The sequence below is a fragment of the Kogia breviceps genome, chromosome 9, assembly GCF_026419965.1.
Source record: "Kogia breviceps isolate mKogBre1 chromosome 9, mKogBre1 haplotype 1, whole genome shotgun sequence".
NCBI lineage: Eukaryota > Metazoa > Chordata > Mammalia > Artiodactyla > Physeteridae > Kogia > Kogia breviceps.
This window is the reverse complement of record NC_081318.1, coordinates 73,455,729-73,472,055: the sequence shown is the minus strand read 5'-3', so window position 1 is coordinate 73,472,055 and position 16,327 is coordinate 73,455,729. Positions and strand designations below refer to the sequence as shown.

General features: G+C 36.6%; 1 protein-coding gene across 1 annotated transcript in view; it reads right to left on the bottom strand.

Moving 5' to 3' along the window:
* The window catches only part of ABCB5 (ATP binding cassette subfamily B member 5), a 101,867-nt gene that overhangs the window by 15,348 nt on the left and 70,192 nt on the right, over positions 1 to 16,327 (bottom strand). The window contains 4 exon segments of the mRNA XM_059073986.1: positions 7,093 to 7,233; positions 8,104 to 8,204; positions 10,962 to 11,050; positions 11,053 to 11,164. Of these exon segments, the coding sequence (XP_058929969.1) occupies positions 7,093 to 7,233; positions 8,104 to 8,204; positions 10,962 to 11,050; positions 11,053 to 11,164 (443 nt within the window).

The window sequence follows — 16,327 nt, the reverse complement described above, 5'->3', positions numbered from 1 at the left end:
AGATAGAGTATCTTTCCTCACAGGGGTGGCCATTACAATTATTCCCATACTCATACTCTTTTCCCCTAACATCCATATAAAAGTACAAAGATCCTTTTCTTTTCACCATAAATCCCTTTCTCAACAGAAGGGAGAGAGAAAATATACAATTTATATTTATTTGGTACTTCGAGTTTTATAGAATGTTTTTGTATACATGATACCATTTGATCACCTAGGAGTAAGGCATCACTTTTTAATAAATAAGGAGACTCTTTATCTCAGAGAAATAAGCAATTTGCCCAGAATCACATAGCTATGAAACTGTAGGACTGGAACTTGAACCTCCTTGTTTACTGTTTTCCCTAACACAGTGCTCCTTCTAGTGGAAAGCTGACCTGAACTGTCTCTCTCTGCATGTTGGGGTTTGTTACCACTTGTTTCCCATTTTAGAATCTTCAGAGGACCCTAGATAGCAAATCCTCCTTGACTTGTCTCCTTTAGATCCCTTCAATGGTTGATCCCTCTATCTGGTCTCCTTATCTTTTCCTCCTAACCTCTGGATAATCTCTGGGGAGGAGCCTGGCAGAAGCTGGGTGGCTGCCATGACAATGAACACTGAAAGAAGACTTTCCTGTTTTCCTTGTTTTGGCTAACTAAGGTTGTTTTCCTAATTATGTTAACACAGTTCCATGGCTGCCTGGCCTACCCGAGCAAAGATGATGGTGGAGACCTAGCTTGCTTTCTATCCTTTTTTATTCCAAGCTGTTAACCTACTGTTACTATTCACTGAAAATGCACCTATTGTTCTTTTGGCCAATAACCACATTAAATATTCAAAGTTCAATATGACTTCCTGTCAAGAACTACATTTGGATTTTTGGAGGACTAGGCCACAACACATAAGCTGCTTGGCTCTCTGCTTATCAGGCAGTTTTCAAAGCTGTGGCTTTTATAATTACTGTCCTGAAGGCTGTCATGCTTTGATTCTTTCTTACCCACCTGCTCTACTTAGCTTCCTGCTAATATGTGTAGCAAAGAAGGAAGAAACAGAGAGAGGAAAGTTCTGACGTGGGAGTATGGAGAATAAGAGAAACCTTTGCTGGGCACTAGTGGTTTCTGGACTATACTGCAAAAGGCAAGTTAGCTAGAAACTAACCTAAAGGCACTAAAATTCAGACGGGAGAAAATAAACTTATGTTGTATTTCTCAAAGTCTGTACTTTTATACTGAAGTAAATCCAAAGTGTTGCCAGGGCTAACAGAAGCAGGAGGGGAGATTTTTACTACACATATGTGTATGAGAACGTAAGTAATAAGATATTTTCTGAATGCCTATGCATTGGCTGCAAGGCAGCAGAGGGAAAATGTTATCACCTTTTAAAAAATGCTCATTTCAGAGAAACTTCTACAATAATAGAGATGGATGGAGACAGTTTTTACCATAAGAAATGGATGTTGCCTATTTTTTTAGAAGAAAAAGCTAAGGTTTTAGCTAAATAGGCTTGCTGATAAAGTAACATTATGAGCACCTCAAGGGATTCTGCTGTTAAAACTCCCTTTGTGCATCTCCTTCTATAAGGCACACTGTCATTTCTGAAAGAGAGACAGCTTATCCATCCTGGTAGCTATAAATCATGAAAGTACATTCACATTTTATAGAGTGAATAAAGCATCTTTATTTTATATAATAAACTAAAATGTGACTTCCCCAATTTTTATATAATTCTAGAAAAGTTTCTGGTAATGGCCAAAAGAAAACCCTGAGGTTTCAAGTAGCTACGGAGAGCAGCCTGGAATTCAGTCCCTATGCTCATATTTCTTAAAGAGTGATCTTCAGATTCTGTGCCTCAGAACAGTCTGGGATGTTTGGTAAAACGTAGTTTCCTGGCCCTACACCAGATCTACAGATCTCTGGGTTAGATCTGTAGGGTGAGCTCCAGGTATCTGCATTTTTAACCAGCTCCTCGATTGATGAGTTGGGAAACCATTGATTTAGAGAATGGCACAAAGTTCTTTTTATGTAAGGAGGGTTCTAGTAGGAGAGAGTTTTCTTTGTAAAATCTTCCACTCAATTAGCTGATTAGATAGAAAGCTGTCTGTGTTCTTAGATTCTGGAAGGCACAGAGTCCTTTAGGCCAGGTGTAGTTTAGTCTGTCTAAAGGGACACTTGTGACATGTTTATGGTAGTTGGGGACCACTTTGGGTCTCTAAGAAAACTGAAGATTTTGCTATTGAAGACAAATCTCATCTGTTCACATTTTGCAGAGCCCCATATCCATATTTCCCAGAGCCTCTCTTCTTTGTCCATACTATAAAAGTATGGGTATCCTTACTTTGTTTGTAGAATGAAACTCAAATCAGAAATGATACTCATGGTCCAAGCTCAGATAGCTCCTTGTTTCTTCCTTCCCTCAGGGCACTAGGAAATACCAGTGTGATTACTGTTCATTAATCGTTGCTCTCATGTTAATAGTCCTACATGTGTTCTGACAGCTAAAATTCTTACATCTCCAGAAATGACCCTTTTCAATGAATTTAATGAAAAAAAATTCAGGAAGTATGGTAGTCCAGTAGGAGGATGAATTTTTGTGTGGGGGCCTTTTGATTCTTCTATATTTTAGGGTCATAAACTAATACTAAGCGAGCTACTTGTTCCATTTATGGTAAGAATCAGCCCAGCTCTGGATATTTAAATGTTTGGGAAACTACACAAGAATTTAAAAAAAAAAACAATAATTTTATAGAAAGTTCTATGAAAGTTTGTCAGAGAATTAGTAATAATAATAATAATTAATAATAATAAATGTCAACTAAGCAAAGCCCCTAGCATCTTGAGTCATGAACTTGAATCTGTGCTCTGCCACTTGCTGATTAACTGACTTTGGGCAAGTTAGGTAACTTCCTGGAGTGTTAATTTTCCCCATCTGTACAATGGGAATCATAGTATTTCACAGGGTAGTGGAGAAGATTAAGCAGAAAATGTATTACAAATTCTTAATACTAAGTAAGGACTCAATCAAGTTTGTTGTTATAGTGATTATTATATGAAACAGAATGGTTGGCAGCCTTGAGACGCCCCATTCAAGAAATGTCCTGCCTGATGTCATTTGCAGGCATGATAGTGATTGCATGATTTTGAAGTTGTATCATTCTTTAATTGAGAAAATTCTTTGCTTAGTTTTAATCTAAACAAATCTCAGTATGGAGAAGTAGACTCCCAGCTACAAATATTCTACTTTTCTATAAATGGCTGTCTTTGACTTACACCCAGTCCTTATGCCAAAGCACTTGGATGTAGAAGGGAAGAAAAAGAGAACAATCTGTAAAAAACAGGAGTGATGTGGAAAAGTTGAATCTGGGAAAACATTTCCAGGAATGACTGGACTGCTTAATTATGCACCACTCCAAATCTCTCCCTTTATTTTCGGTTCAGTCATTTATTCAGTGAATATTTATTGTGTGCCTATGATGTTCCAAGCTCTTGTTTTTGGCTCTAGGGAAACATCAGTGACCAAAACAGGCTAAGCTCTGCTCTGACTGAGCTTACAGTCTATGCACTCAATAAATCTGGGAACAAAAAAGATAATTTCACATAGTGGTAAGTGCTATACACAAACTAAACCATGGTAATAGGATAGAGAGTGATGAGGAGAAGGGCTAAGAGGACTACTCTGAGCCATCAGAAGAAGTGCCTCTGAGGAGTGGACTTAGGAGCAGAGGCTTGGATGGTGAGAAAGAGGCAGCCCAGTAAAGAACTGAATGATTATTCCAGACAGAGGAAAGAACAAGTGCAAAAACACTAAGAAGAGAGTTCCAGGGACAGAAATGCAAGTAGGGGCCTGATGTGCAGATCACAAAAAAAGACAATGGTAGATGAGGTTGGAAAGGAAAGCAGAGGCCCAAATGTGTAGAGCTTTCAGGTCAGAGTAAGGAATTTGGTTTTATTCAAATTTCAATGGGAATTCATTACAGTATTTTAGTAAATTGATGGAATTGGATTTGTGTTTTAAAAGATCAGTCTAGCTACTGTGTGGAGAATGGATTACAGGGAAGCAAGAGAGTGAGTACAGGGACATCAGTGAGCAGGTAGTTGCAGTGGTCCAGTCAAGACAGGCAAAGAGGTAAAAAGGAAGGTAACATGGGTAGAGATGGTAAGAAGTATTTTGGAGTTACAGCTGTTAAGACTTGGTGCTGTATGTAGTGGGTGAAGGCAAGAGAAGCAATAAGGATGACTCTTAGATTTTTGGGCCAAGCAACAGCATAGATGGTGGTGCTGTTTATTAAGATGGAGAAGTTTTGGAGAAGAGACACTTTGGGAAGGAAAAACTTCAAATTCTGTTCTGGACACATTAAGATATGATTAGACTTCTAAGTGGAGATGTCCAGTAGGTAGTTGGATACACATGTGGTATTTAGGAGTGGGGTCAGAGTTGGAAATACACAGAAGGGAGTCATCAGGATACAGGTAATATTTAAAAAACCATCAGATTGGATGAAATTACCAATTAGAGTGTGTGGATGAAAAGCCCTGAGAGCTCTAAAGCCCCGCAACACATGGAGGCCCAGCAGAAAATCAGGAGCCCATAAAGGAAATAGAGGAGGAGGGGCCAATAACAAAGGAGAAAAAGCCTAGAGAAGAAAATGTTTCAGGAAGGAGAGTATAAAATGCTGCTGAGAGGTCAAGTTAAATGAGATGGGCAAACCGGACACTGGATGGGTCTATGGGTGGGCAAGATGGAGGTCAGTGGTGACCTTGATAATGAGCCTTTCTAGTGGAATGGTGGGAATCAAGGCTTGACTGGAATGAGTTTAGGAGAGGTTGGAGGTGAAAAGGTGCAGATAACAAGAATAGGCTACTCTACAATTTGTTATGCTGCAAAGGATAACAGAGACATTGAAAGTAGGCAGAAGGGGACTTAAGGTCATGGGAGAGATTTCTTTCTTTTTCTTATGACAGGTGATTATAAAGCAAAGAAATAGTAGTGACAGAAACTGATGTGAAGAGATGATTGCAGGGACCTGTTGCAGACAAGGACCTTAGTTCTTGCATGGAGATGGCAGGCATGGTGGATCAGTAAGTAGTACCCTAGTGAGTTTGGTGATGGGAAATGAGGTGGTCCTCTCTTGATTGCTTTGTTACACTATCTTCAAGTAAATCCATTAGAAAGTAACTGGGATTATAATTGCTTTTATTTTATTTATTTATTTATTTATTTTTATAATTGCTTTTATAAATGAAAATTCTTCTGTGAGAATTGATAAAATCATCAGACATCCTAAATTAGTATAAATATATTTAATTGATTTGCTCTCTACTAATACCAAGGAACAGTTATATGAAGGAATGGGACAATGGGGATTTAAAGATGGCTGCAGAAAGTTTAGAGCAATGTAAGGAAGACATGTTCTGAATTTCAAACAATTGGCTTGCAAGCAAACTTTTGGAATACAATCAACTTTTAAGCTTGTGATTGCCTGCATTTCATAAGAACCAGGGAAACAACTTGCTAATTTAGTGCAGGCTGGTGAGCTGAATGAAGTAATTAGGTGATTCTACAATTGGTTTCTTGTTAATTTATCTCTGTAAACTAGTCTGTGTAATCAGAATGAAGTCCAAGGCTAAATGTCATAATTGTGATTTATATGTTCACACAGACAATACTGCACACTGTTTTAGAGGGTAGGAAAACATGGTAGAACAGGGAGCCTAAAATTCCTGTTGACATTTTACACACAGATATTCCATTTTATAAGAATATCTGCTTCATGAAACCTCTAAGTGGCCTCATAGATTCAAAAATATTAGCTTGGTGAACTGTGGATGCTTTCCTTCTGAGTGCCTAGCAAAGAAACTTCCTGGGGGGCTTCCCTGGTGGCGCAGTGGTTGAGAGTCCGCCTGCCGATGCAGGGGACGCGGGTTCGTGCCCTGGTCCGAGAGGATCCCACATGCCGCGGAGCAGCTGGGACCGTGAACCATGGCCACTGAGCCTGCGCGTCCGGAGCCTGTGCTCCGCGGCGGGAGAGGCCGCAGCAGTGAGAGGCCCGCGTACCAAAAAAAAAAAAAAAAGAAAAGAAACTTCCTGGGAACTCAGTTAATGTTTGATAGATAAACAAACAAACAAACACATGAATAGGAACTGAAAATTATTCCAAGTTATTCTGAAATTATTTGGCTTCAAATGACTTTTGGTCATTTCTTCAAATTGAACATATCCTCAAAGTACAAATATGTGCCACCAATAAGGATATTCAAAAGAATGTGTCTGAGTCTTGAGAGGTAAATCCCAAAGAGGAGTTCTCAACATTTTTTGCCAAATGGCAGTATCCTTGAAACAGGTGTAATCTCCCAAGTCATTATTTTGAAGAGGCTGATCCTTGCTTTGATGTGTATGTTTTGGTGGACTTCTTAAAAAAAAAATAACGTTACTTTTTGGAGTCAAATATTGTATGGATTTCTCTAGCTCTAAATGTTTAGCAGTGACATTTATGATATAGATTAGTAACAATCTGACATTTTAGGGAGACTTAAGAAGCTCAGAATTAATACCCAAAATAAATTTTTCTAATTTCAGAAGTTGAATTTAGGTGTTTCTCTGAAGTAAAGAAATTCACAACTATGTGAACAGAGTTCCAAATAGAAGCACCAACAAATGCTTTGGGAAGAGGCAGCCTCATTGGGATGCCATGATCAATTCTCAATATGACTTTTCTAAAGAGAAATACTCATTTACATGTGTTTCTCCTGGAGTATTTGCTTAGCAAGGAACTTACCTCACTGATTTACAGTCACACTTGATAAAGCCATCTCCACCTTGGGAGATAATGGATAACAAGAAGGCATACTTTACCCCTACATTCCCACGTCTAGTAAACTGAAGTAGGAAGCAATTCATCTGGGAGTTTAACTCAGAGTACCTGTGTTATATCCGTATTTTACCAGCTTGACTGTACTTATATCAATAGATATTAAATAACAAAAATTTTTTTAATTTCCCCAACATGTCTTTTGCACATATATGATTTAAATGATAATACACTCTAAACTAGACATCTTTCTGGTTAATTTAAGTACTTAACCCATTTACAGGGTTTATATATTTGTACAACTTACATGAACATGCCCTCTGGGGTCATTCGTCCTACTTGAATTAAATAAGTTCCAAATCGAAAACACGCTGCATAGGCAAAATATACGAAGGCATGGCTGAATGTGTAACAGATTCCAATGATCTGTGCTTCCTTTAAGGTATTTCTGAAATGCACAAAATTTACTAGATAATGGGGCATGAGGTATAGTAAGGTCCTTTAAATAAATGTAGAGTAATGAATACAGAAGGTAAGACATGTTATCATTTAGGGGGTATACACTTTTTCTAATTATTAAAGAGAAAATGACTTTTTAACTACTGAGAATGAGAATTATTATAGAGAAAACAATAAATATAATGATTTTCTCTATAGCTATATGCTCTATAGTTCAATGTAACAAAGCTGCCTCTATATATTTTCAAATGAATGGACAAGGTCTGTGAAAGAATAGTTACTGAAAGAGTTAAAGAGATTTGGTTTAAAAATATTTTCTATCCTAATGTTGCACTAATAGAATAAATAGTGGGAATTAAATGGTGGTACCAACCACAAGCATGAGTGTAAAAGAGTACAAAGCTATCTTTCTGATAAAGTAATACAAAGAGTATCACTAAGTAAATGTGGTAAAGAGGACTAGTTTAAAATTAAAAGAATTGATCACATTTGTTGTGCATATATTCGTTTTAAAATGTGAACTCTTTTAGAGATTCAATATAAAGGGCTAAGCAATATTATTTTCTTTCTTAAATATGTTATTTCATCAATCTTGTTTCATGGAAATAAGAAAAATATACACACTTTGTTATAGTTCATGGCAATGTGGGGGGACCTAAAACATATATTCTAAATATGCTTGCTCTCAACTCCTCTTTCTAGTTTCCTCTTGGTGGAGTCATAAGGAATTATGATATGCCATTACTCGGAAAGATCCCAGAGCAAATGAGTTGGCAGGCAAACCACTGGAGTCACCCAGGAGTATTGCCTTTATAGGAACAAACTATAGTTAATACAGTCAGTATGAATCTACAATCACCTGTGCTGAGTCTGAAGCGTCTCCTCATACATTTGCTCGAAGGCTTTTTCTCTTGTTAATGACACAGTAGTGCATATATTCTCCACAACTTCGGTTGCTATCTGATAAAACAAGATAATAAAATAGGGAAATAAAATTAGTAGTGGCTAAACTTCTGGTTGTGAGTTACAGTCACAACGAGGACATATTAAGTACATTAAGTCAATAAGTTTTTCTGATGAGTTTTCTTAGCTTCTTTGTTTTCCTTCCCCCAAATAAGACAGGACAATAATATATTAAGATAATAAGCTCAAGGAAAATTCCTTTTGAAAAGATTTAGTCCACTGGTCTAAAGTTAGCCCTCTTTAAGTCTTCATTGAGTTTCTATTTAAGCTAGTTCCATAAGCAGAGGGATCAAACATTAGTGAGCATTACGTCCGTATGTAATTATGCAAAGGAGCTGTCCTATGAATTATGAGCTGATTTAAGAAGAAGACAGCAGAAAGAGTCAAATAAATAATTATTTTATTCTAGCACAGAAATGCAAATAGCAACCAAAGTTCTCAGGAACACTGCTGTAAAGTAACACGGAGTGTGGCTTTTGAATTCTGTATAAGAGACTGTATAGCCGTTTTTCATTTTGATGTCTGTGAACTTAAAAAGATATTTAGTTCAAATGTAATGCTTCTTCATAGTTATATAGTTTTCAGAAAGAAGGGGGATCAAAAATGGAGGAGACTTTTGGCTCAGAATAACTTCTTGGACATGAGAACACATGTTGACTTGAAAGAGAAACTTCCTGCTTTCACATTCTTTTTCCAGGCTGGCAGAGTAGACTGTGGGACAGATGAAGACCTAGGTGGACACCCAAGATTGTTTGAAGTAGAATTTGGGTTATGGGAGAGAACTAGATATGTAGACCATGGTCAGGACACCTGGGATTCTGCTCAAAATTCTCATAGTTTCTAAAAGAACTCAAAGAAATCTCCATCTGTAACATTTTGTAGTGCATGAGGAAAATGGATGAGAATGCTGAAATCTTGAGGAAAACAAAAACAAATGAACAAAAAAGTCTTGTGATCATTGTTCACAATAGAGAAAGGACTGAAAACAGAACCTTAGAAAATAGTCCTTTTTAAAAAACTAATATGGTCATTTTATTTACTTATTTTTTACTAATATGGTCATTTAAAATCTGAAAAATAAAACATTTGATGATTTTTCCAAATCTACACATGCTACCAAAGAAGGACCAATGTGTTTTGTTGGTCCATATTCTAAGTTTTGGTGTTTGGTAAAGTGACTGATTGAAAAGCTAGTGGGAAAGGAAACATTGCCTATTTGATTGCAGTTATTGATTGTGTAGTCTGAGGTTACTTTAATAATACAAAAATCAAACGGCACATATACAACTAAAGCTCATGACATAAAAATTAAGATGAATAAAATATAATTAATTAGGGCCAGATTAACTTGGAAATTGTGATAATTTGCTCACAGGGAGGGCTGAACAACTTTTCTGTCTTTCTGAAGCAAATATGTGCTAAGTAGTTCAGTCTGTACTGCTCAAGCAGACATTCCAAGGGTCCTTATCTAGTGCAGGAAAGGTGGAAAAGTCCAAGGGTCATGAAAACCAGATTTCAATGAGTCCTGTGCTTGGTTGGATCCCTATTCATTAATATTCATGCTATTTATAATGATACAGTCACTGTGATACAGAGTATAATGATATTAAAATCATTTTAATATTCAGGCCTTTCACCAATGTGATACAGATCTTTGAAACTGTATCATGAGAGGAGTTGGGGCTGGGTGACCAAGAGAAGACTTGGCATTTACATGATGCAGCTTCATAACGTCACGAGAAACGAGAAACAGGTTTTGGACCTCTATCAAGATGAAAGCCAAGAAGAGAAGGATAGAAGGCCACAAAAAAAAAAAAAAAAAAAAAAAAAAAAAAAGAACTCCCTACCATCTAAGGGGTAGGCAGCAGCCTGGGAAAGTAATCCACTGCCTGCCACTAGAGAAAAGGGTGGATAAAAGATGGATAGACACTCAACAGGGATGTTGTACAAGAGATTTCTACTTTGGGTGAGTGGCTGGAACAAATGACATCTCTTTCAACTTTTAGATATTATGGTACTACATTACTAATGTTTCTCTAAATCGCTACTACAATGATTATTTTTATGAATATGACTGATCCTGAGAAACCTATATATGTCAAAAAATTTTCCAAGTAAATACATTGTTCATTTTGATCATTTTAAAAATGGTCCTTGTCTCTAAAGCTTTGTTTTAGGCACCACCAATATCAGTACCTTGCCTTAAATTTAGTAACTATTATATTTCCTCTTTATTTTGAAAAATAAAGCATTCAGAATTGTTCAAGACATTCAATTATTCAATAATCAGAGAATGTGGAATCACAATGTTAACAAATTCCCCCACGATTTGGTAACAGTAATAATGGCTAACATTACTGAGTGCTTACTGTTTTCCAGATACTATTGCATATGCTAATAAGACTAAGTGTTTTCTGTAATAGTCATAAAGATCTGTAAGGGAATACTATTTTATTTCCACTTTACAGAGGAAGAAACTGAAGTACAGAAAGGTTGATGTAACTTGCTCAGATCACACATTTGTTAGTGGTAGAATCTGGATTCTAATTCAGCCTATTTGACTCCAGAGCCTAAATTATGCACCCTATTGCTATGACATTATCTACACCCCATCTTAAACTGATCTGTATGAATTTCAATACATATACAACACTTTACAGATTCCTAGGAAAGGAAGTTACATATTGTAAGGATAGAAGCTCTTATTGATTTTCTCTTAAAATGTTATGATGGGAACAACAGTCTTTATTTTACTTTTCCAGCATGCTTAAGTTCTTGCTTATCCTTGTTGGCAAATCCAGTCATTGCTGCCATTTCAATCATTCCTGTCAGAGCAAGTACAGAGCAATACTCAGAATCAAGAGTGTCATGTCCCATCCATACATGAAGGAAATGATAACTGAAAGTCCCATGTTAGTTGCGTTTTGTGTTAAGACACCAACCCTTGAACCTGTTGCCTATAATCAGACATATTTTGGAAAAAAGTCAGTTAATTTTAAATTTACAAGCATTGCTGTTATAGTTCCTTGCAAAATAAGATAAGCTTTCTTTTTAGGATTTATACATAGATTTTTATTTTGAATTTATACTTAGAGATTAAATAATAGTTATAGTTTAAAAATGTCCACTACTAAGGAGTCATTATGTTTTATTTGTCTATATTAGGTTTGATATTGTCCTTTGACATGTTCCTATTATTTTTGAATATGTTCTTACTTTCTGACACAAAAAGATTTTCCAGGCCCTGCACCTTAAATCTGTCATTTCTTCAAGGAGTCCCAGTTCCTGTTAGTGGAGAATGTTATTTAGGAGTTACTATATAAAGAAAAAAATTTTTTAATTAAAAAACAATCAATATATGGTGCTAGTTGTGCTCATTATCCGTGGAATGTTAGTAGATAGAACTGGGGAGAGAGAGAGAGTGTGTGTGTGTGTGTGTGTGTGTGTGTGTGCATGTAGATGTATGCACATATTGAAATCTATATTTATTTCTCTATTTACATTTCTTGAAATCCATGAGTTCATACCAATACCTCCAGTTCCAATCCCAAAACACAAGGTTATTTCCAGCTTTCTCCCTTCTAATATTTGTTATCCCCTTCTTCAAGAGTGAGAAACCTGGCTCCCACTTTCTTTAACAGAGTTCTGTGATCAGTCTCTCTGCTATCATGCAGATCGTGACCAATCTGCTATCATGACCCCTGTCTCTCCCCTGCACACATACCCTCCTCACTCTTCTATGGCTTGGCTTTCCCACATGAGGCTGCTGCTTCACATGGATGCCCACCTTACCATATGAGGGCTCCAAAATCAACCCTGCCCCTTCCTCTTACACTGAAAAAGGGCCGGTACTTTTTAGCCACTACACTGTAGTAGTGCTGAATGGAATGACTGAGGATATTCATTGAAGTATATACTTTGGATATGATATCTTGCATTCCCTTTTCTGCACTTTATAACTTGGTTTCACTCAGCAAAGGTCTAAAGAGGCAATATCAAGATAGAAAAGGAGTTGGAAACATCATGGTATGAGGTAACAAAAGAAATTTGGAAAAAAATCTTAAATTAAGTAGAAATATCTTCATAACTGTTTTATGAGAACTGCATGTCTTATGAATTAACTTTCAGTGGGACACGTTAAGTAATAAACTGAAATGTTAAATTCCTTTATGCTGTGATGAAAAAATGAAACACCTATTTACCTAGAAACACAGCTATAATCAACCAAGATATCAAATCACATTTTCAAACATAAGTTTTGCTCTGATGAAAACACAGCCATTGGAAAAGGTCTAAATAATGTTAAAAATTACATCCTTCCAGACATAAATACATACACACATTCAGATTAGGATTATTGTGTGTATTCAGCTTTGTATCCTGCTTTTATCCCTTTACATTATACAGCAAGCTTTTTCCTGGGTCACTAAATAGTCTTCAAAAAATATATAGTAGATTGTTTCCAATTTTTCACTATTAAAAGCAAAGATGTAATGAACATCTTTGTGCAAAATATTTGTGCTCATCTTTTATTTCCTAATGTTAAATTCCTAACCTGGAGTTATATGTTAAAGGGTATATACTCTTATATTCTTCATAGATATTGTCAAATTGCTTCTCTAAAAGATGATATCAATATTCACTGAAGTATCTCCCAAATTAGTATCATCATTAAAATAACAATAAAAGCCCTCTTTCTCCACAGGGCTCTGACTTATTCCTAAAAAACTTTTGTGGTTTCAGTTTCAAGGCTGCATCTGATAATGATCCACTATTTTCCCATTTTTTTCACTGAACTATCAAAGAAAACTCCGAAAAAGTAAAAACAAATAACAATAGCAAACACCAAACAAACCACTAAATACTGAAAACTCAGACAGGTAACACATGCTTTAGGGCATTATACACTATCTCTAAGCTATGAGGCTGAAATAAAAATGTCATTTGGTACTAATGCTTGCTTACACTCTGCCTTTTGAGAGTTTAAGGATGATGCAGAGATAAATGATGCTGTATATTATGGACTGAATGGTCCTATACCCCCCACCCAAATTCATATGTTGAGGTCCTGACTCCTAGTTCCTCAGAATGTGACTGTATTTGGAGATAAGGTCTTTAAAGAGGTAATTAGATTAAAATGAGGTTTTGAGGGTGAGCCCTACTCCAATATGACTAGTGTCCTTATAAGAAAAGGAAATTTGGTTGCAGGCATGCTTGCATAGAGAAAGACCATGTGAGTACACAACAAGAAGAAAACTATAAGTCAAGGTGAGAGGACTCAGAATGAAACCAACCATGCCAACACCTTGATCTTGGACTTCTAAGCTCTAGAACCATGAGGAAATAAATTCCTGTTGTTTAAGCCACTCAGTCTGTGGTACTTCGTTATGGCAGCCCTTGCAGACCAATATACTGTACTTGCTCCTCTCCTCCCACCCTCACCATGAGTTTCAAAGCTATATAGATCAGATAGCTGGATGAAGAGGCTGTGGAACTTAAGTACTTGTATTGTTGAAAGTCCCACGCCACATCAGATTAACTATGGAATGCTCCTACAGCTACATAAACATATACATTTTTTGCTATAAAATAGTTAGTAGTATTTTAAAAAATTATAATGAAGTTTCGTTAAGAATAAGGTAGTCACTGTTCTTTTAATGTAAAATTTATCTAAATATTACTAAGAAATTACTTTCCATCAATTACCTGATAGCTATATTTTTAGGCCTTTATACATTCATTAATTCCCACTTCGTACTTTCTTATTTTGAGGTCAATGACTTTTCCTTTTTCAGATCTCAGATTTTGGTATGATATCTATATTAACAAAAGTGTAAAACATATCCAGTGAAGAGTTATTCTTTTCTGTTTGGGTATTTCCTATTAGGTGGCCATAATATAGTTCCTTTTTTCACCACCTTCCTCTGTTTTTATCCTATTTACTTTAAGATTACAGCTCTTTACAGGAAATCAAAAGAAAATGAAGCAAAAAGGTGAAAAACAGGAAAAGCAAAGACAGAAAGCATGCTGAGGATTGTAGTTTTTGTGTATGAAATTATGCAGTGTGTTGGAAAAAGAGGCAGAGGTACTTATCAGAGGCACATCAGATGAACATTTGAGAGTCACTTAAAATTAGTCTAAGGAGTATGCACACCAACCTCATGTCTAAAAACATCCAAGTGTAAACTTGCCAAATTTTTGATGGAACGGTCTTGTATTTGAGCTTTTAGTTTGGGACATAAGAACTTTCTATAAAGTGACTTGCACTTGCATAACCTTGCTTATTCAATAAGCTTGAGTTATCCACTCTTGTACTAATCTGCTTCTTGAAAGTAAGATCATATACCTTTCTAAATAGCATTTTAGTTTAAGCTACCAGAAACTTACTGAAATATTGAGTCAACGCAGCCATGGACAGGCCACAAACCCTGCCTTTTGGTGATGGTAGTAGGATAAGAAGGGTCTGAATATATCTTTCCTGTTCCAGGAAGAATTAACAGAAAACAACAGACATTTGGCCTTGAAAAATACTACAAGAACTAAAAGAAAATTAAAAATTGCCTTAAAGACCTAGAGGAATAGTGTAGCTCTGGAAAGAATTTAGAACTGGAATCAGAGGAAATTTGATTAAACTTCTTTAGATTCTTTATCAACATGCATGAAGATAGAATTTTTCCTTGGAAATCAAGAGCAGAAAGTCATAATTAAATAGTTCTGCAGATAACAGTTATTTATGGAGTATCTACTATGTCCAAATACTATGCTAAATGTGGGTAATACAACTTTGATAAGAAAGTTCCAGAGGAATGGCTCCCATAAAAAAATAAATGGAAAGATACTCAGTAAGCAATTGTAGAAATAAAATTCTATATAGCAGGATTTCTGCTTCTGGCTAACATGAAGAGAGGGAATGGATTTGTCCTGCCATCTGAAACAAATAAAAAATAGACAAAATATATGAACCAATAGTTTTCAAGATACTAGACCTAAGGCAACCAAGGGTAGAAATGAGAAACAAATGAGGTGAGCCCTATGTTTGCCACAGTTTACCCCTTAAAAGAGCTTCCAGGCTTCAGAATAGGAAGGGTAAACTGAGATAGAGCCCAACAGACTCCGTAAGTGGAGTAGACAAAGCTGAGTCTGGAGAGGCCAAGGAAGCTAGAGTTTGCAGCACAGAACACTGAAGAAGAGAGAGGTATACAAAAAGAGAAACCTGGATATCTGCAGAGGGTCCTCCTTGAGTATTCAACTGAACAATGCATGTGTGAGGGCTAGTCATACCAAGACCATATGCTTGGTCATACCAGCCTGAATGAATAACCTCATGATTTACTGGTCATTGGGTAGACTATATTGAAGGGTCTTGCCTCAGTAGTTGGCTCCAGTCCTGCTTAATAAATCTTAAAATCAACACCGCCCCAAAGATCAAACTGTTCCCAAGTAACTTAACTGCATCCCAGAACAAAACAAGAATATTTCTAGAAATACAAAAATATTCAGCACCCCAAAATGTTAAATTCACAATGTGTGGCATCTACTCAAAAATTACCAGGTATGACAAAAAGCAGCAAAAAAGAACCCATAATGAGCATAAAAATCAATCAGTTGAAACTGACCCAGAACTGACACAAATGTTAGATTTAGCAGACAATGACATTAAAAGTTATTATCAGTGTATAACATACATTCAAAACGTTAAGAGAGGGCTTCCCTGGTGGCGCAGTGGTTGAGAATCCACCTGCTGATGAAGGGGACATGGGTTCGTGCCCTGGTCCGGGAAGGTCCCACATGCCGCGGAGCGGCTGGGCCCGTGAGCCATGGCCGCTGAGCCTGCGCGTCCGGAGCCTGTGCTCCGCAATGGGAGAGGCCACACCCAAATACAGGAAAAAAAAAAAAATCATGTTTGATTGTAGCAGTGGAATAAATGTGTTCAGAGAGCATAAACTAATATCAGATGATTAGCATTTTGATGAGAACAACTGCTCAAAAAGTTGAGAAAAAGGACAGCAATATCCATCGTCAATTGAAAACCAAGGTAGGTCATATTGAGTAGTTTTCCTGGCTCTTGATGGGTCGACATATGTTACTGATACTGCTCAGCTGTTGGTTTTTTTGAGGAG